The sequence below is a fragment of the Dipodomys ordii genome, unplaced genomic scaffold (genome assembly GCF_000151885.1).
Source record: "Dipodomys ordii isolate 6190 unplaced genomic scaffold, Dord_2.0 Scaffold132, whole genome shotgun sequence".
NCBI lineage: Eukaryota > Metazoa > Chordata > Mammalia > Rodentia > Heteromyidae > Dipodomys > Dipodomys ordii.
In genome coordinates, this window is record NW_012267348.1 from 2,606,872 (window position 1) to 2,628,590 (window position 21,719).

Below are 21,719 nucleotides of genomic sequence, written 5' to 3' on the forward strand. Positions count from 1 at the left end.
TCCAAGCCCCACTGATGTGAGCTGTCACTTTCTCATACATTAAATCCCCATATATGTAATTGAGCCTCAGTTTAAAACTTTTATTCTACTGATATATTCATCCAAGTTCTAGTATAATGCTTGTAGCCTGTTCATTCTTTATATTCTTTATATTGATGAAATAAGAACGTGACTTTTCAAACTTACTATTTGTGGTTTGTACACCAAACCATTGAATAGTTAATTCAGCATAGCCTGCAATATTCTACTCTTAATTGTTTTTCTGCCTCAATGAACCACACATGAGAAGAGGAGATGGAGCTGCCTGTGATATTGCACACCTATAGCTCCACCTATGTGGGAGGTGGAGGAAAGAGAATTGAGGTCTGAGTTCAGCCTATTCAAAAGCACAAGACCCTATCTGAGAAAAGCACAAAGGGCTGGCAGGCAGGGCTCAAGATAGCTACTGCAAGACCATGGGTTCGTTCACTACCACAGGAAAGAGAGGAGAGACAGAGACAGAAAGAAGTAGTCAGAAATTGTCATTACTGTTAATCCATTAATATAAAACTAACATAAATGGGATCAGACTCTAAAATCGATACAAGTTTATACCTGCCTGTGTTTTGGTAACTTATTGGGGGAGTGCCTCCCTTCTGGAGCAGGAGACATAGTGCTATTCCTACCAGCAAGCCACTGTGGCCTGGCTTGTTTCAAGATGTCTCCCAGCCTGGGTTCCCATGTTGTTCCACATGTTCCAGCATGTGCCTACAGCTGCCAGAAATGCAGTAGTAACAGGAGAGCCTGGGGAGATGAAAGCTGGCCCTCCACAGCCATCAAGAGCACTCCAGAGCACAGCTGTGTCTGGGTTACAGTGATTAATGTGATGTGAATCCCAACAAAAGTGACAGCAGAGAGTTCCTGAGAGAACATTTATAATCAATAAATGAAACACACTACTCCCATCAGACTCATTATCACCATGAAAAATCATCCTGAAATTACACAAGAAATGTGGCCATGGAGCCATTACTGGATGATTGGCAAAGCCTCTCCTTTTAGGCTCTTTCAGCATCACAGCCTGGAATCCATGGACCCATGACCAGAGTTCATACAACAGTACCTATGGAACCTCCACTCCAGCATGCTGTCACGTATCAATGAGAAGAAAGCACTATTGCAGCCTCTGTGGTGGTTCCAATTTGTTATTACTGCTGAGATGTACCACATCTTCAACGGAGACCTAAGAGTCATCACCAGGATTGGACCACCCTGGTGGCCAGGGTTGAATCTAAGAACATGTTTATTATATCACTGAAGGAATATGAATATGTGTGAAAAGAGGGGGGTGTCACAAGAGAAGACACAAGCAAACAAGGAATGTTCTGTGCTCATCAGACACCTTTCAGAAACACACATCATTCTCAGATACTTTTCAGCAACCTGGTTTGATAACTATACATACGTATAATCAAGTTATATGAAAACCAAGAGTTATTGAACTCTAATGATGAATGATATAATTGCGTGTCTCTAGAAAACCTGCACTGCAGAATTGGAGAAACCCAGCCTTCCCCCAGAGGCCCTGTGGACTCACGGTGCTGTCGATGTATGCTTCGGTCCACACAACGTCATGTTCTTGGTCAATGACTTTGGGCCGGCTGAGAACATGGAGATATTCCATGACATTTTCTTGCACATCCGCCAAAGTGGAGATCTGGGTGAAAAATCCTGTTAAAATCCAGGAGAGAGCTCAGTTTAGTGACATAAAGGAGCCCCTGAAATGAGAACATGCATATGCCAGGCCACTTTGCCCTTATTTTCTTTTCCAAGTGTTAGATCTCATCCTCACATCATGGTTAGTATGTATTGTGAGAAAACAGTTAAGCAAAAGAGGTAAAATTTAAAGTATCCAGAAACAACCCATTCCCCCCCCCAGGAAGAAATCAGTTAACTCTTTGGAGAAGAGACTCCTAGTCTTTATAAACACAAATGAGTGCTTTCTCCATGCCAGTTGCTAATCTCTTTTTCATATTAGAGAGTTTATTTCCAAGGGAAAAATTATAAGCCATACAAACAAAAGGCAATCTCATTTTTATAATGTTAACATTAGTAATTATGACTGATGTGTGAGTGTTTACTAAGTGCCACAACACTTGCTAAATCCTTGATAAGCTTGTCTCATTTACTACAACATAACATGAGGTGTGTGTGTGGGGGGGGGGTTGTATGTCAAAGACATGGGAAGGTAGCCGGAGAACACATACTCTGAGATCCAGATATTTCCTGGCCTCTAGTGGCAAATAGAGAAAGAAAACCTAGGGTATGAGTCTCTTCTGTACCTTAAAAAAATTATTATCTTTAAGTAGTTGTACAATGGAGTTGCCATTTAACAAAGTAGTTTATGATAACAATGAACCTCGATTAATGTCTCCTTTTCAACATTCTTGCCCAATCCGCCCCTTCCCTCAATTTTCTTAATTTTGTAGGTTATATACTGAATTCTTGACTGCATTCACCAAACCTTCTCCTCTTCATTCATCCAACCTTCACCCTGTGACCCCACTCCACCCCCTTTTTTTGTTGAACTTTTACTTTAGCCCAGATGCCCCTCAGTGGACAAAGGGGTCAAGAAAATGTGTCATGTAGTCACAATGGAATTTTACTCATCCATTAGAAACATGATATTGTATAATATAGAAAGAAATGGGAATATTGGGAAAAGCATGTTAAATGAAATAGTTGAGGTGAGAGAAACAAAAAATGCATGGTTTCCCTTATATATGGAAATTAGAATTAGCTTATGAGCTTATAAGTAAATATGTTGGGTGGTATACAAGTATATATGAATGCATTAACTGAAATATGAAACATTCAAGGGAGAACTCAAATAGTGTAAATTCTTCTGCACTTTTTGTTTCTTGTCCCCCCCCTGACACTTCTCCCAGAATCTTTTGAGGCAGAAATTCCAGCTCACCCCTGCATGGAACTATCAGAATTGTCTTTTGCACATGCTGGGTAGACGTGTTTTTTCAGTAATAGTAGAAGTTCTAAGCACACTACTGTCCCACAGAGGAGGATGTCAGTTTGATCTTAAAGTCAGGGCAGTGCTGTATTGTTTAATGTGGAGCCTATGGGCTTTGTTGTAGGTTAGAAGATGTAGAAAGGAAGGGAGACTGAGATTAGGTCTGGCTCCCCAGGAGGGAGGCCTGCATTCAAGCTTTTATTTAAGCTCTCTCATTGTCCAATATAGGAGGATCAGCGGGTAAAAAGATTAATAGGGCCAAGCAAGGGAGGCCAGAAAGATGGGAGTGAACAGCCACCAAACAGCACAATCAACAACATTAAGTTAGAGAACACTACAAGATAACCAAAACCAAAAACACAAACACAATACACATGGATACCCTGAGCCAGGTGTTGCTGAGAGCTACAAGATGAGCACAGTTGGACAGCAGAGGAGGTATCAAGAAACTTGTTTGGAAAAGTAAGCTGTATACAGACAGGACCAAGGTGAGAGAGAATCAGGCCCCTTCTAGGAAATGTACACAGCTCACAATGGTTAGTGTGAAGGCAGAAACAGAGGACAGGCATGTCAGGGTGTGGGTAAGAGCTGAGATTTTATCCAAAAGGCAAGATTGTGGGAGGACTTTAAGCAGGGAGACACTAGATGGACACAGTTTAACATTTTCTATATCAATCAAGACCATAAGTTTATATTTGTTCCTGTGCATGCACATGCGCGCGCGCGCACACACGTGCGTGCACACCCCCCCCCACACACACAAATTCAAGACGGCATGTGTACCTCTGAAGTCAGTTCTGTCACAATACCGTACATCATTTATAGAAAAAATCCTTGTGTCTAAACTAAGGTTTAGGGTATGGAAATACCAGCCCTTTGTCCATGAAGGGTCGGGACCCTCCCTGAGCATTTCTAAACAAAGGCCAGCTGGTTTGAATTTGGTGTGTCATCCCCAAAACAGGTTGGGGCCATGTGGCTTCTGGGCTCCTGATGACAGCTCTGCATAGTGCTAATTAGCATGCATTATCGCTCTTGCCTGTCCCATTCCCAGGCCAGGGCCAGAGCCAGGCCCATTCCAAGGAACTGTGCCCCCAAGCAAGAGTGCCTACTCTAGTTAAGAGACTGGGGGAGAACCTATGAGTAGCTACCTTGGCAGTCTGGCTCCACACTTAGGGTTCTCTCTCAGTGATCTCTCTCAGTGCTCCTAGGCAGTCTCTCTTAGAAGCATGATGAAATTTTAGGGGAGACAGACAAACATACCATGACCATGAGCATTATCTTCCTTGCATGGTGGCTACAATTAATGTTTGAATAAGAAAATGTTTCTGTTACCAAAAGTTTAGTCCTGGAGTCAATTTACAAATAAGAACACAGTTTCAAGGAAAAGGAAAATTGAGAGTTTTTAACATTAATTTGCCAGGTGAATGAGGGGGACAATGAAATCCAGTCTCAAAGCCCGCCATCGTACTCCTGAAAGAAAACATCTGGTTTTTAAGAGAATGCTCAGAACTTGAACTCTGGGGAATATGACAAAGGAATGCCAAGACTAGATGGGGGCCTTGGTACTTTATTTTTACTGATACCTCATCTCTAAAGTTGTATGTCTTGAGAGAGGCTTATTCATTCCTGTGGTCAAAGAGAGATGAAATGCATAAGCCTGCCTGGTTTGGTGCAGAGTCTTAATCTTCAGCTTCCTGGCATGGAGAGAGAAAGTAGAAAATACTAGTTGGATCTTGTATAAGCAGCACAACAAACTGGCTACAAATGAATTTTTTGTAGTCTCCATGATATTTTCTCTCTTCTTTAGTAGGTAAACCCTGGGTTCTAAGAGGAGGGTTATGGCACAAGTGACAAGCTGGGTGTGGCATTACCATGTTGAGAAAAGGAAGAGATTGTCTGATAGCTATCAGTGCAGGAGTATCACTGAGCATCTCTGATCGCTGGGACACGGAGCCAAGTGTGCTGCAAAGCCAGAATTTCCAAAAAGCTTTTCCTTGATTGTCTCTATTTTTACATCTAATCCTTAAAGCCAAAAAAAAAAAATCTCTGATTTACGTTTCCCAAAGCAGGGCCAAGTGAAGAAAGGGGATGAATATAAGAAAGAGGATGGAAAGACAGGATATTACCATAGAGAGGAAATCGGGAGGACAAACAATCACCTATTTGGAAGCTGACTGAGCTGAGAAATTATCCTCATTTGGCCTTGTGTGTCAAAGTTATAGTCCTAACAGTTACAAAATAAACCCAACTCCCCAAAGCTACAGACCCCAACCTAGTAGGATAGGTAACACCTCTGTTGGTAAAGCCAACAGGAATCTCTCACTGAACTCACCCAAGACCAACTCTTGACTTCCTCAGACCCATTTCTCTCCGTTACCCGTCTACACCTTGGCAACAGTATCACTGCCCAGTTAGGCCCCAAGCGTAAGAATAATCCCAGGTGCCCATCATGGCTTATCCTGCTCCAAGTCAAACTCACCATCAACCCTCACTTCCTTCTCTCTCTCAAATGCTTTCCTTTACTCCAAGATTTTGTCACATGTCAGTCAGAGGACAGCTGCCTACAAATCTCACAGCAGAGAGGGAAGTATAATGTAAATCATTATTCTTTGGTGAAAATCCTATAACTCAATCCTATGTTGAGTTAGAATAAAAAAATCCAGTTGTCTACACTGACTGACCTTCAGAAACCTCCTCCGGCCCCCGACTGGCCTCTACCAACCTGTGTGGGCTCCTCCACCTCTCCCCCGTGCTTCAGCTTGTCAGCCTTCATCGTCCTGTTTGCATAGGCTAAGCTATTCCTCCTTTTTTGCCATGGATTTGCTGCACTCTCTTCCCAGAACACTCATATTTAGCTTTCCAAGGATGGCATCTTTTTTTCTTTACATCATTGAAGGTTTGATTCAGAGAGACTCTCCCTAACACTCACGACAGAATCCATTCCTGCTTCCATGTCTTTAGAACACTCACCCTCCTGTCAATGGATTCTGACTTGCTTGCCTACTTGTTTGCTAGCACTTGTTCTGGCTGGTTGGGGACAGTCATCAGAAAGGGGAACACAGGCATGCTCCCATTAGTAATGCCCGAAGCTTTCCACTCACTCATCTTGCCTACTACCTTTGGAACACATAAGATGACACCCAAACTTAAGTGACCATTGTAGAGGGAAGCAAAGAGAAACTCTGAGAGTTAGTGACTTATTCTATCCAGATCCACTGAACCCCTAAACCTTTGTTCTCTACCCCAAGAGTCACTGCCTGTTCTCAGGATGAAAAGGACAATAGGATACTCAGAGCTCCTCCTCCAGAGGAAGTTTTAAATGAGTGATTTTTATATTGCAGCTGGAAATGTTGAAGATAGGGACAGGAAACATATCACTGACTTTGGAGGCTGCTAGCAATGTGCTATAATTGGTAGCCACGGTTTATTCCAAATCCAAGACATAGTTTCAACTTATGCTTCAATATAGAGACCCAGTATACATATACATAAAAGTAAAAAAACACTGAAATTATAAAAAGTAATATTAATAAGATATGCTGTGAAGCTTATACAAGTTTGATCCTGACCCCTTAAATAAATTTTAAAGCTTTCTTGGGCCTTTTTTTGCTTTTAAGTGTTTTTTATATAAGCTTTAGTTGACAAATGCATGGATTTAGTTAACAAGTGATGAATAATACAAAGTCACTAAAGGCTGGAATCTTTGCTATAACCCATAGACACTCCCTTTGTTTTCACTCTGTATTCTTTGAGCTAGCTTGCTCTTTTCCCCTTTCTCCTCTTCCCTGCACCTCTATTAAATTCTAACTCTAGAATGTTTAATTTTTTCTTTAATGTGCCTTTTTGGACTTCATATATCATGTAAGAGAGCAGGATCAGCAATCATTCAGTAATTACCAAGAAGTAATTGATGCTGAAATTAGCCACCTATTACAAATGGTCTGCTCATTTTTCTACATAACATCAATTTATTTACCTTATTCCATTGAAGAGTTCACTCTGGGTTACCACTACTCAGTATAATAAGCCATATGTAGCCTAGTGTTTTGTATTCCTCAAGTTTTACCACCCTGACTTTGGAATGTCTGGGAGGACCTTGTCTAAAAGCTGCTTTGGCCTGAGATGCTCATTGACACATTATTCAACACGCCTCTTTGCAATGATATCACATTTGAGGCCTCCCTAATTCTATCTTCAGTGAGTAGATCCTGCTGTCTACCTCATATGGTAAAGTTCTTATTCTATCTTTGGTGTAGTGAGTATAGCTTCCTAAAATCCTTCCAAAGATTATTCCTTTTCTTAAAACAAGAGAGCTTTTGTTCAGAGGTTAGTATATTGGGACCCTAAGTGGTGAATGACATGCACAGGGGTAGCAAAATCAATGGTGACCCCGTGCTGCTTAAAGTCCCTATGGAAGAAGAGCATTCTTAGAAGACCCTCCATCAGAATCACACACAACCACACACACACACACACACACAACCACACACACCACCACCACCACCACACACACACAACTGCATATTATGTAAAATCTTGATCATTTGTTGAGAAGCAGCTATCTGCTTTTCTGAAGTTCATAAACGAGAGTAAGGTCTGTCATGCATGAAAGTTGAAGGGGACGTGTTCATGGACCTGAACAGAACCAACCAGAGGAAAAGTGGCAACTAGGGCAGAGCATCCTGAGGTCCTAGTGTGAGAAAGATTGGAACTCCTGAGTGAAGCCAGTAGAGTAAATGAAGATTTAGGAACAAATCTCTTCCTTTGTAAATACCAATGTGTTTTAATTTATAATTCCATATTAGAAACAAAATTAGAAGAAAAAAATGCATTACCTTATATAACTGTAACCTCCCACCCTCATTCATCACCTTTACAACAAATACTTTGAAAAGAAATGCATCTAAAGGCATATGATGGAGAACTAGTAGTAAGGAATTGCTCTTGCAAGCTCTGTGGTCATGTCCCCACCACATCTTTCCAAGGCCTCATCCCCTGCTAGGGCCTTAGTGTTCCAGGTTGTCAAGGGTCCAGAACTGAACTATATAGCTCTGCAGATTGAGATGGTAGCAACTCCAGAACACAAAGGTTGGGGATAAACCCTAGCTTCAGTCTTTCTTACTAGGGTAGACCCTTAGTTAACTACTTTCTCACCCTTAGTTTTCTTTTCCTAGATTATCTCAAATTGCTAAAGTATACAAGAACGCTCCTTTCTTCTCTCCAAATACAGGCAGACTTATATCTGGTGAAAAGCTCAGGTTTGGACTTTGGGATACCTGGGCCCAAATCCTAATTCTGACACGTCTGGTTGGTAATGGAGAAGATGGTACTGGTCTTTCAAAGCCTCAGTTTCACCCTCTTTTAAAAAGATGATGATAACATGTTTCATGGAACTTTTATGAGGATCTACATTACTTTAAAGAGATATAGCACAAAATTATTTTGTATGACTGTCTGGCACTTAGTAAGCAGTCATGTAGCTTCTATTAACCAAAGAAGAGGAAGCAGTATTTCCATCTTCATTGTATCAAATTCTCCTGTTGTAAGGAATTTAAGAAAAATACTACAAAGGTATCTCAACAATTGCTATGGAGACCTTCTTCCATTTGTCCTAAAATAGCCACCTTTCTGCAATGTTGTTCAAACAAAGGGCACTGTGTGTGCTAGGCAAGCCCTCTATCTCGGAGTTATATCTCCATCCCTTGAATTTCTAAGCCAAAATCGTTCTATATAGCCCAGACTGGCCTGGAACTGGCAATCCTCATGCCTCCACCTCTCAAGTGTCTTGATTACAGATGTCACAGCTAGCTTTAACAAAATATTTTGACTGCCATGTTTCTTCAACCACTAACTGAAACCATTCTGCTTATATAAATCTGAAGCTATTTGCACAGGAGGGGGTGCACTTGAAAAGGTATACTGAAATAAGAATTTTCTGTTGGAAAACTCAAAGAGCTAGATACCCATAGAGGGTTAGGCCATCAGTTCTCCTTCAAATAATGGGCGAATAATCTTTAATGCCCTGAAAAGGGATAAGTGAAGTAGACAACCACGAGAGACACATGAGGTATTTCCATTGGCCCTAATAATGATGACTGATTGGATAAAAATCAGTCTTTATTTGCACAGCTGGAAAACACTCCATTAACTATGACTCTTAAATGAGAATCAGCCACTCTTATTTAAAATCTTGGCACACTGAATATTAGAGAAGGTCATCTTGACTTTTCAGGATACCTGGGCACGTCGGTCCCTTTTCTGTTTTCCCAGTTTATTTGTTTATGCGATGTTGTGAATACAGTCTTTCACATTCTACCTGCCATTCTATAGTGGCAAGGATTGTTTGATATATTTAAAACGGCATGTGTTTTGCCTCATTTGAACTGGTTTTCTCATGATAGAACCTATTCATGCACAGACTGAAACAAACCAGTAAGCTCCAGGCCTCTGTGGATCTTACTAGTAGACTGAAGAAAGAAGAGATCTACTGGGAACTGGCGTGGCACCTGTAGCTCACATCTGTAATCATCGCTTCTAAGGCAGGAGGCTGAAATCTGAGGATAAAGGATCAAAGCCAACCTGGGCCGGAAAGTCTGTGAGAATCTTATCTCAAATTAATGAGCAAAAAGCTAGGAATAAAGCTGCGTTTCAAGTAATAGAGTGTTTGCCTTGAGCAAGAGAACTCAGGAACAGCACCCTGGCCCTGAATTCAAGCCCTGTGACTGGCATCAAAAAAAGAAAGACAGGAACTTGTTTCCTTCCATGGCCACTAGACATGCAAGAGAGATACTGTGGGACCCTTGACCATTGACCATGGATGGCATGATGGCCTTTAAATTCTTGAGCCTTCCCTAGGTCATTCTGTGATCATGCTGCTGAATCACTTAACATGCTTTTTCTTGGCATCTCTATGCAACTGCTCTGGCCCCAGAATGCTGATGGTTCATTTCAGTGAAGAAGTTCTCTGAGTCAGAGTGAAAATATGTAAGAGGGTGGGGTTTTGGACCTCATGTCACTTGAGATGAAAAATGTTATGCTGCCTCTATTCTATACACAATGATTTGATTAATGACCATAGAAGGATGCTTGCTCACCGATGTTACGTGGATAGAAACCCCATGACTGACGCAATATGAAGCCAGTGTTTACATGGGCACAGATGAGTGGAACCTAACATTTTGACGGAAAGTGCTACTTTGAAGAGAAGCAAACAATGACATTTATTTCCCAAGCCTTTCAGAAGAAAAGCAGACTCAGGAAGAAGAACCTATTGGGAGAGACTGAATGTGGTAGGGAAGGAAATAACTGCATTTGGACAGGAAGAAGAGCCACACTGTGGAATCCAGAGCCCATCCAGCTGGGCAGCTACTATTACCTTCGTCGATTTTCCAAGTCATAATACTCAGAAATTAGAAATCTTAAAGGTTATAATCTATAGCCAGGCTCTGAGTTGAATAAATTGTCTTCAAAAGGATGCTTCAAAGAGTCTTATAAACAATGACTAAAACTAAATTATGGTGCAGTATTAGTTGATTAAGACAAGACTTCAATTTGAGTAATTTTCATCAGCTGGTAAAAACAACAACCCATGACTAAATGCACACTAGCTGATGGGAAGAACACCAGTCTGGTGTAACTGGAATAACAACAATTTTTTTAATTTTAAAAATGGAAATGCACTTTTTTTTTTCCAAGACCACAGAATAAAGAAAAAAATGGGAAAGTGCAGCTCACTCAAATTTTCAAATGCCAGCAAAGTTCCAAATTCTAAGCAGGGCCTAAAACGCAGAGGAAATCTGGGATCTAATTCAGTCTCCCTTACCCATTGTCTATGTTCCTACTACATTATTCCCTGAAATGAAGCCAAAGACTTTACCCTGAGATGAGCAGAATTACTGATCCCTTCTCAGGAGGTAAACCAGCCAATAAAGTAAAACAATTGTAGAATGTGTTATTTTAGAGCTTCAAAGAAATGTTAAAGACCTCCATGCATCTTTGAGATGAAGAAATTAAGTCTTGCTTAAAAGGGTTTTCTAAAAACAATGACAAAAAGGGGAAAACATACAAAAAGAATTATAAAAAGTAAAATAAAACACCTCTTGTTTCCATTTCTTGGAGTTCATTTTGAAAACACCATTTTATACGATCATTTGCACATAGCTACTGAGCCCTTATGACCCCCTCCTAAAAGTATTCTCCTTTGGTCTCATTGTATGAATGTTTAATTTATCATGCCCAAGTGCAATGTTTTGTTTTTTACTATCCATTGGTTTTACTGTACCTTTTGTCTCGTATGTAAGTTTATCTGATTTGGGGAGGGGAAGGGGAAGCGCAGAAATGGTGGGACAAAGAGTGAACTAATTAGCAGTGACACAAACCAGACACTATGTTGAAAATGAACTATAAAATTTGGTGGTAAAGGAGGGTTTGGAGGTAAAAACCTGGGAGAAAGTGAGGGAGGGGGTCACACTATTCAAAAAGAAATGTACTTAGTACCTGGCCTCTGAACTGTAAGCCCTCTGTACATCACTTTTACAATAACTTTTTAAAAGATTTTTCTAAGAAGAAGAAAATTAGGGACACACGTGTTTTTTTTTTCTTTCTTGCTATTGTTCCTAACGTATTTATAAGGATCCATGTGATTTTTTTTGTTGCTTTGTATGTCCCTCCCCCATGGAATAACCCCTGTTTTCACTGCATTTGATGTTGGTATAATTTGGGGAGGGGAAGGGAAAAAACAAATTGTTTAAATAGGGATACAGGTGGACCATTGCAACAATTATGTCAAAAAACGAACTTTACAATTTAGGCCGGGAGGGGGGGCGGGGGGGGGCGCCATAGTTGAGGAGATGGGAGGAACGGGATGGTAGCGGAAAAACAAAAGAGGAGGCAACAATGCTGGATAAGAATGTACTCATTACTTTGCTCATGTAACTGTAACCCTTTATACACAATAAAAACAAACTTATTTTTAAAAAAAGAAAATTAATGATAAACCTAGGCAAAGAGAAAAATAGGTTCATTTACTCATACCTGCTCAGAAGGCTGAGATCAGAACTGAGGTTCCAAGTCAGCCTGAACAAAAATGTTACAAGACCTTCATCTCAACAGAAAGAGCTGGGTTCAGTGGTGCACAGCTATTATTCCAGCTATAAGCCTAAATAAAAGGACTATGATCCAAGCAGCTCAAGCTAAATGTGAGCCCCTATCTCAAATATTACCAAAGTAAAAAGGGTTAGAAATATGAGTCAAATAGTCACACAAGTGCAAGGCCCTGAGTTTAAACTTTATTTCTTTCTAGATAGGAAGGAAGGGAGACAGGAGAGAGGGAGGAAAATAACAACATCATCAAAAAGAATGCTATGGATAAGTAAAGAAAAACCAAGAATAAGCCAGGTGCCAGTGGCTCATGCCTGTAATCCTAGCTACTTAGGAGGCTGAGATCTGAGGACTAAAGTTTGAAGCCAGCCTGAGTAGAAAAATCTGTGACACTCTTATATCCTCTTAGCCACAAAAAGCCAGAAGTAGACCTATGGCTCAGGTGATTGAGAACTAGCTTTCTGCAAAAAGCTCAGAGACAGCTCCAAAGCCTAGGGTTTAAACCCTAGGTCAAGCCAAAAAAAAAGGAAAAGGAAGAAAGGAAGAAAGAAAGAAAGGAAGGAAGAAAGAAAGAAGAAAGAAGGAAGGAAGGAAGGAGAGAGAGGGAAAGAGAAAGAAAGAAAGAAAGAAAGAGAGAAAGAGAAAGAAAGAGGAAGGAAGGAAGAGAGAAAGAAAGAAAAAGAGAGAAAGAGAAAGAAAGAGATAAAGGGAGAGAGAGAGAAAAGCCAAGAATGAAAAGAAAAACAAAATACCTCTCCCTAGTCTTTCAAGGGACTCAAACTTCTTTCTCCCTCACGATTCTGAGTCACTTCCTTTCCAAAACATTTTTTTTTAATATCAGGGAGCAACTTCAGTTGTATGCAACTAAAATAACTTTTTCTGCAGTCTCCAAAACTGCAACAAAGACCTACAAGCCTTTCATGGATTCCTCTTTTTTCCAAACACTAAAAGTTTCACGAAGGCTGACTTAGGAGACCAATAAATGAATCCATCAAAACTACTATATGACATGACATAACTTCCTTTATTAGTATTAATAGTTTACTTATTTTTCAAACATTAAAGAAAATCTATACTCTGAGTAATGTTCAAAGCTGGGCTCTATTGGAGCAGCCGAGATGAAGTCAGGGTGCAAAGCTGCTCTGTAGTGTCAGAGGGGAGACAAGGCAGATCCACAGGTGGCGTAACACAAAGAGTCATTTCAGGTATTTGTATGTCCAGGCTGGGCTACTGGCTTAACTTTCATGGCCTATAATGTGCAATGGGCTGGTACCATCACTGCTCGTCTATTGGTGAAATACTGAGGTCCATCCAGATAGTTTGGGTAACATTTAGTGGATAGTGGAGGCTGGGTTTGAAGTCTGGGGAGTTGGCAATCTACTGCCTTGCCATGCTTTGTCTCCCTGGCCCTGAAGTAAAATGAAAAAATGAAAGTCTGTGGCTTCCCTTCCTATTCTGTCTCAACATTATGCAACACGGTGACAATGTTACCAGCAATATCTAAGTGTTCTCATCACAAACAAATGGTAAATATATGAGGCAATGTATATTTAACTACCTTCGTTTAGCCTGTCCACCATGTATGTATGTATGTGTATATACAGATTATATATAGATATATAGATATCACATTGTACAACATGTTTTGTCAATTATAAAAGAAAAAAAAATCAAAAGAACCATTATTAACATCCCCATCACTGATATTAGAATTCTGGGTGAATTAAAGTTACTAACAATCAGTCATGTGGGAACATATCAGGAATTTCGGTGAATAGGGTTGTCACATAACATACAGTTTATCCCATGTGGAATGTAGATGGCATGGGCAGGGCAGAAGGCATCTGCCCATGATCACTGAGGGACTCAGGTGGGGACTAGTTCATTGAAAACATGGAGCTGAGGTATTCCCAGGATCAGAAGAGAGTATGAATGCCCCACACCAGCTCCAGAAATGCCTCAAGCTAAGTTCTCTCAGAGTGTAGCACTCGGAATGAGTCTCAACATCCTGCCTGCCTGAATGAGGGCTGGCTATGGTGAGAGAACATTTATAGTCTCTGTCATAGACATTCTCCCAAGATTACACCACTACTAAACAACAGAGTGAAGAGACTTCATCTCTCCACTTGAGTATGTCATCATTTTTGGAGGAACTGTTATACAACTATTATACAACTATTAATAATCAATTAGAAACAGATATTAGAGTCCATGGCCTTCTCACATATTACCTTTCATATGGAAGCTAAAAAAGGTGATCTTCTTTCAAGTAGAGAGTGGAATAATAGTTCTTAGAGGCTGAGAAAGGCAGAGGCAGGGATTTAGAAAGGCTAGGTAACAGGTATAAAAATATAGCTAAATAAGAGTATTAGGTTCAAGAATTCTAGAGCACATCAGCGTATAATTAATTCAATGCTAGTTGGAAGAGATTTTGAAAATTCTCAACTTAAAGAAATGATAAATGTCTAGGGCGATATATACACAATTGCTCTAATTTGACCACTGTACATCGTGTAGATGTGTCAAACATCACCCTGTACCCCCAAGAATATGTACAATTACTGTTTGTCAATTAAAATAGTATAGCCTTCCCTTACAGATCTCATCTTTTGTATATCTTTTCCTAATCCCACACATGCAAGGGCAGTGATCAGAGCAGAGCATGTTACGGAGACCCACCTTTGTTGGCACAGGCCATCCATTTGAGGTTGTCTGCAAAAGCAGCCTCTCGTCCAATGAGGTACGTGAAGATGCGAACCTGAAAGGAAGGCAGACACAGGGTGAGAACTGTCTTGCACAGACCACGTGCATGCCTCACACATATGCGCTCTACCTCTTTAATGCTCCGCGCTTCCCATCTGCAGGAACATATTTAAGACATTTGAAGTACAGTAGGCTAGAAATATATTCAGAACTGGGGCCTTTGATCTTTGAAGCCATATGGCACTAGTGGTAGTTGTTTTTCGGTGTGCAACTCACGACGGAGGAGGTTGACTTGAAACAGGACACTGGCAGCATCATGTGCCTGGGTTTTCTCCACATATGGACAAGATCATCCAGGTCTGGACTAAATCTCCAACTATTTTCTTCCTTTTCACAGGAAAGTGAGGGTGCTCTTATTGAGAGTCAAACTGCCAATGAAAGACCCTTGACATTTTCTCCACTACAAAACTGCAGGAACTTTCTTACCATCTTCAGGGGCTATTGTGATTTTAGAACATCATCAACTGGAAGGGAGCTGCACAGTCTGTGGGAACTTTCTCTCATTATGCTAAGATTTTGGTCCCAAAGAGCTGAGAACACATGTGATATTCTGGCTCTCTCATCTTCTATTGCTTTCTCAACTTTCACTAGTCCAGCGCTCTGCTTACTCCCCAAGTATTTGATCGTTAGAATGGAAGGAAGATGAAGAATTAAGCAATAGAGGAAACGAACATGACCAAAGTATATTATAGGTATATATTACATTCCATATTCATTATATAGTACATATTACAATAGAACCTCCTGCACACTTTTTTTTAAAGGACTTAACTCATTTCATTAAATATAAAATGATACATGGTCAACACTGTGCAGTCCAAAGCAATATTCTGACAGGCAAATGTAGTCCTTTGGTCACTTCTTTGTGACTGAGCTCAACAAAGATATGGCATTAGATGCTCAACTAGAACATCAAAGGCTTGACCAACCTCAGGTGATATCCTCTGAATTCAGCCAGCTAGTGGATCAGACACCACTGCTGTTCTTCCAATGACTTTGCTACAATTGTGGCTAACTGGTATCTGGTGGAGTTAGTTCTGGGAGGCTGATTTCCTCCACCCAACTCTCCTTTTGTGAAGAGATAGAAGGAGCCAGTGTCTCGTTCATATATATCTTCCTAGAACATGGGAGTTGGCACATCACAACTCAATACAAAAATGAATGAAAATATACAAAGTAGTACAGCAAGCTGTACAACCAAGATTTTGCTTTAATTTTGAATATCCCCTAATCTAGATATCATAACTGGAAGGCTTCTGGTGACTGTCTTACTTCCAAAGTGAAGAGCTATTTAAATGCAGCCTCAGCCTGTCCCTATCTGTATTAGAGGAGTCGTCGTATTCCCTGCAGCTCCAGCATAGGGGCATCCTGGGTGCACAGGAGGTAATGGAGACACTATTGCTCTAATTTGACCATTGTACATTGTGATAAAATATCACCCTGTACCCCAAGAATATGTACAATTATGGTTTGTCAATTAAAATACTGTGGCTTTCTCTTAGAGCTCTCATATTTTTATATCTTTTCCTAATTCTATACATGTAAGGAAGGGCATGGGTAGACATGCTGGAGACAGGCTTTTGATTGTCTTTGCTTCCTAGGTGATTTCCACATCATTCCAACGAGAGTCCCATTTGGAAGCAAGAGTATAATTCTTTTTGTAAATAAGTTTTTTTATTGTGAAAATACTGTACAGAGGAGTTATAGTTATATGAACAAGGTAATGAGTACATTTCTTATCCAACATTGTTGCCTCCTCCTCTGTTTTTCCCCTACCATTCCATTTCTCCCACCTCCTCAACTACAGCCCCCACCTCTCACCCCTCCACCCCCCGCCTAAATTGTAAAGTTTGTTTTTCAACATAGCATCTTGTACGTCTCATTGTTGCAATGGGTCAATCTGTATCCCTATTTAAACAATTTGTTTTTTCCCTCCCCCTTTCCAAATTATACCAACATCAACTGCAGTGAAAACAGGGGTTATCCCATGGGAGAGGGACATACAAAGCAACAAAAAATCACATGGTACCTTATAAATAAGTTAGAAACAATAGTAAGGAAGAAAAAACCACTTGTGTCCCTATCTTGGGGTTCATTTCGTTTAACATCATCTTATATGAGCTTTTCTGCTTGTCCCAGACATATACTAGTTATTGCAAATAAGGGAAACCATGGACCTATATTTCTTTGGGCCTGGCTTACTTCACTTAATATAATTTTTTCCAAGTCTTTCCATTTCCTAACAAATGGAGCAATATCATTAATTCTTAACCAGTGGGAGATTCTTCCCTCCCTTAGAAAAAAATTAAAAAATCAAGTATACGACTGTACATGCACAAAACTGGTTACCACTGATATCAGCCTCCAGTACATACACAAAGAAATCTGCCTTTCCTGTTCATTTTCTCTGCTTGGCTCCTGTCTGTATACAGCTGAGTATCTCTAATTTAGGGAGAAACTAAGACCCAGTTAAATAAAGTTTCATCAAGGTCTGATCTCATGAAGGAGGTCTGAGGCTTCAGGATAGCGTTGGATCACCTCTCAAACTACTGGGCAGGCTAATTCTTCCAGTACAGTTGATCTCAACTAGCTCTAACTCCACTTAGTTCATCACCTATTGGAACTAGAACAGAAGTCCAGCCTCTTAAAATCTATTCCATGCTTGTTCATAAATCTTTGTCTTTAATTTCAAATGTATGCCCTCTAAACAAGAAAACACTAGACTGATTAACTTATACCCCCATTGTCTCTAAGTCAAGCAAGAAAGTCCAAGTGATAACTCTTAGACTATAAAGCCAAAAATCTCTCTTTGGAGATAAAGTCCCAAGACAAAGCATCCCAAGGGTAGTGGTGTGAGCCAGCCCACTCTGCTGTCCAGATGAAGCTTAATATAAAACAGTCCTCTCTTGGAGGCACAGTTAAAACCCCAGAACAATGCATTGAATCGCTGGAAAAACTTCTATAATTCTTCATTCAAAAGATGGCAACTGACTTGGAAAACCAGTAGGAGAGTGCCAAGCTTCAGATCAGACATGACTACTCAAAAATAGTGTTAACAACAGCCACAATAATGAAAACCATCAGCATTACCCCATACCATCACCCCTCTATGCCTCTGAAATCAGCACTATCCATGGGGCAGGTACTATGCTAAGGGATTTATAGGCATCATATTAATATTGTTCGTTTATACCTTATTTATTGTTTTACAAGGAAAAATTAGAATCCTGTTTAATATTGCATTTATGTGCAATCCTTGGCTCCTAGTAGACTGATCTCTTTATCTGAAACAGTTCAGAAATGATTTCTTACATCTCGGCCTATAAAATAAACATCATCAACTAAAAATGAGTTTATGCTCTATATTTTCCACAATAATGTCTTGCAATTAATCACAAAAGGAAAGTGATTTTATTTAAGGTATAAAACATTTTAGAGGAAAATTTTACAATAACTATAGCATTTTACATTTGGAAGTTTTTTGACCAAATAACTCTACATTTAGGCATTTATCTTATTGCCAGGGTTACAGACAAAATTCCTATGGAGATGACCAGTTAACAATGATGGCATGAGTGGCAGAACATTGTCTTCTAGAAGCCCAAAACTTCACACTGAAATGGTTTTATAAATACACAGTGATAAAAGTACAAACATATTCATTCTTATTACTATAAAGGTCAAAAATGAAATTTTAACTGTTTTTGATGGTTGATTGGTAAAGAAATTAAAGTATGTTTGGGTATTAGTATATCATGCCGCTCTTTATTCATCCATTATGATTTGGTAAAGGTAAATAAGCAAATTGTAGGTTATTTTGTAGTAAAAAATATTATTTTCCTAAAGGAGACTCACTGTCTACAGATAAACTTTTATATCTTGACTGACAGAGTGGTTTTTACAAAGAACCAAGTATTGCTTTAATAATTAAAGCTCATTTTAAATGAGAAGAAAGTAATGACACTGCAATGTTTCGAACAATTCTATGTGGGAATATGAAGGTTAAACCTGATGAATTATATTTCAACTATTGGAGGTTCCGTCCCTAAAAAGTGCCCCCAAACTACTTTCACTGGTTTTCCTTTAGCCCAGATGCTTTTCTGATGTGGTAAGGAGACTTAGCAGAGCCAGATTTAGTCTTGTCTTGAAAGTCAAGGAAGGACACAAGACAATTAGATTCTCATGGGCAAGAGCCACAGCTCAGTGTAAGCCAGGCCAGTTGTCAGGATATACCAAGCACTCATTCTCATGTCCAGAAAGCATCGCCCTCATTGGTAGGAAGACAGGCATTTAAAAAAAGTCTGCATCAATCTTTTAGTTCAGTTTGTCTCTTGTTTAAGTTTGGATGGTTTTTCAATGTTCTACAAACCCTATTAGGCTTAATAAAATATTTGGAGTATATTTTCAAAGTTCAAAGTCACTTTCTTTCATCTACTTAGTATAAAATTTCACAAAGAAAACAAACAAAAAACTCAATCCACTTCCCCCCCCCCAAAAAAAGCAGAATATACTTCTTATTCATGTATTTACATGAGAAAAACACAGGCACCATTCCTTTGTACCTTTACTGAACATAGACAGAATGAACTTGCCAAGTTGATGTAACCATTATTTTCATTATTTCACCCACTGAAGTAGAGGAAAGGAAGTGAATGCTAGGGAAATACTAGCCTGGACGGCTGCCCACAATAACCAAGGGGAGGAGCAGATGGCCCTCACCTATCTGTCACCTGTCACTTCTGAGTGCATACCACATGCCAACGACTATTCCCATGAATACAAAATGAACTGTCCTGCATGGTCAACATCTTTATGAGTGTAAAAGAGTAATGAATGGCCAATTCATGTATAATTTTTATTTATTGAATCAAAGACTTGTCAATAAAACAAAGCAGGGAAACGTGATGTAGAGTGAGAGGAGCTGCTATTTTAGAAAAGGGAGAAGGAAATGAAAGGATTTGGACAGAAAGGTGGTGGGGAAGAGGAGATCTGCTATATGCCTTTTAGGAAGAATGCTCTATTTGAAGGTAACAAATGGGACCAAGCCACTGAGAGAGGGATGCTGAAGTAATACCAAAGAGGCCACTCTGAAAGGAGGGCAGTTACCCAAGAGATGGTCTAGGGACTAACCTGGAGAAGCAATGAGCATCAGACCCCATGGACCCTGAAGGTCACCATCAAGAGCATGGACTTTTATAGCAAGAACAGAAGGGATCAAGTAGAAGCTGGACATGGGGTGACACATAACATAAAAGGATCATTCCGACTGCAGCATGGGCCACCGACCAGCAATTGTGCTCAATCTTGTTGTCCACTAGACTTTCATCATATTCTTATAATTCCAATCAATCATGTCTGACCCAAGAATAGTTCAATCAGATCATCTAGAATTTTAGTGTGAAGTCAAGGTTAAGAAACCATGGCCTTACAATAGACACATGAAGAAATGCTCAACCTCACTAGCCATAAAAGAAATGCAAATCAAAACAACACTGAGATACCACCTCACCCCAGTTAGAATGGCTAAAATCAAGAACTCTAATAACAACAGATGCTGGAGGGGATGTGGACAGAAGGGAACCTTACTGCATTGTTGGTGGGAGTGTAAACTTGTTCAACCACTTTGGAAAGTAGTATGGAGGTTCCTCAAAAGACTCCACATAGAGCTCCCCTATGACCCAACAATCCCACTTTTGGGTATTTACCCAAATGTTTACAAACAAGACCACACTAAAGCTACCTGCATGACTATGTTTATTGCAGCATTATAAACTATAGCTAAGATATGGAACCAACCCAGATGCCCCTCAGTAGATGAATGGATCAAGAAAATGTGGTATATATACACAATGGAATTCTATGCCTCCATCAGAAAGAATGACATTGCTCCATTTATTAGGAAATGGAAAGGCTTGGAAAAAATTATATTAAGGGAAGTAAGCCAGGCACAAAGAAACATAGGTCCCATGGTTTCCCTTACTTGCAATATCTAGTATATGTCTAGCTAAAAAGAAAAGGTCAGATAAGGTGATGTTAGGGAAATGAACCCTAAGATATGTTTTTTTTTCTTTCATGCGATTGTTTCTAACACATTTATAAGATGATTTCTTTGTTGCTTTGTATGCCCCTCCCCCACAGTATAACCCTTGCTTTCACTGTATTTGATGTCGATATAATTTGTGGAGGGGATGGGGAAAAACAAATCATTTAAAGAGGGATACAATGGACCATTGCAACAATGAGATGTATAAGTCCTTATGTCGAAAATGAACTTTACAACTTTGGTGGGCGGGGGAGGATTGGGTGGGGGGTAGGGGAGAAGATGGGAAGGGATGGGAAGGGGAAACAAAGAAGGAGGCTACAATGCTTGATAAGAAATGTACTCATTATCTTGCCCATGTAATTGTAACCCCTCTGTACAGTATTTTCACAATAAAAGAAGAAACCATGGCCTTAGAGATATGAGAGTATAAACTGAGGTACCACATAGGAAGCCACTTTGAGTTTCCAGGTAAGAGGTAACAGTGGCTCTGGAAAGGGCCATTAGAGTTCTCAGATGTCACTAAGCAACAGAACTACCAGGACCTTGAAGCATATACTAAAGATGGAGCCCTGCTCTCCAAAAATTCATTTTAAGGATGCCAGGGTACCTATTTTTAAGTCTCCAGGGAGATATGACACAGGTGGTCTAAGCCCAAAGCATTGAAGAATTACCATCAAGAGCATGGAGCTTGAGCAAAGAAACGTGGGCCTAGGAATTCAGAAATTACTGAAGTCATTTCCAGAAAGCTGTTCATATCAACTGCTTAAGGCAAAACTTAAGGAACCTCACACTCGTTGGTGGCTAAAAATA

General features: G+C 39.9%; 1 protein-coding gene across 1 annotated transcript in view; it reads right to left on the reverse strand.

Annotated features, from left to right (window-relative positions):
• The window catches only part of Cacna2d3 (calcium channel, voltage-dependent, alpha 2/delta subunit 3), a 935,068-nt gene that overhangs the window by 306,043 nt on the left and 607,306 nt on the right, over positions 1 to 21,719 (reverse strand). Inside the window, exons 12-13 of the mRNA XM_013030732.1 lie at positions 14,783 to 14,861; positions 1,577 to 1,710 (exon numbers count right to left, since the gene is read on the reverse strand). Coding sequence (XP_012886186.1) covers positions 1,577 to 1,710; positions 14,783 to 14,861 — 213 coding nt within the window. The remainder of the gene's footprint in view (positions 1 to 1,576; positions 1,711 to 14,782; positions 14,862 to 21,719) is intronic.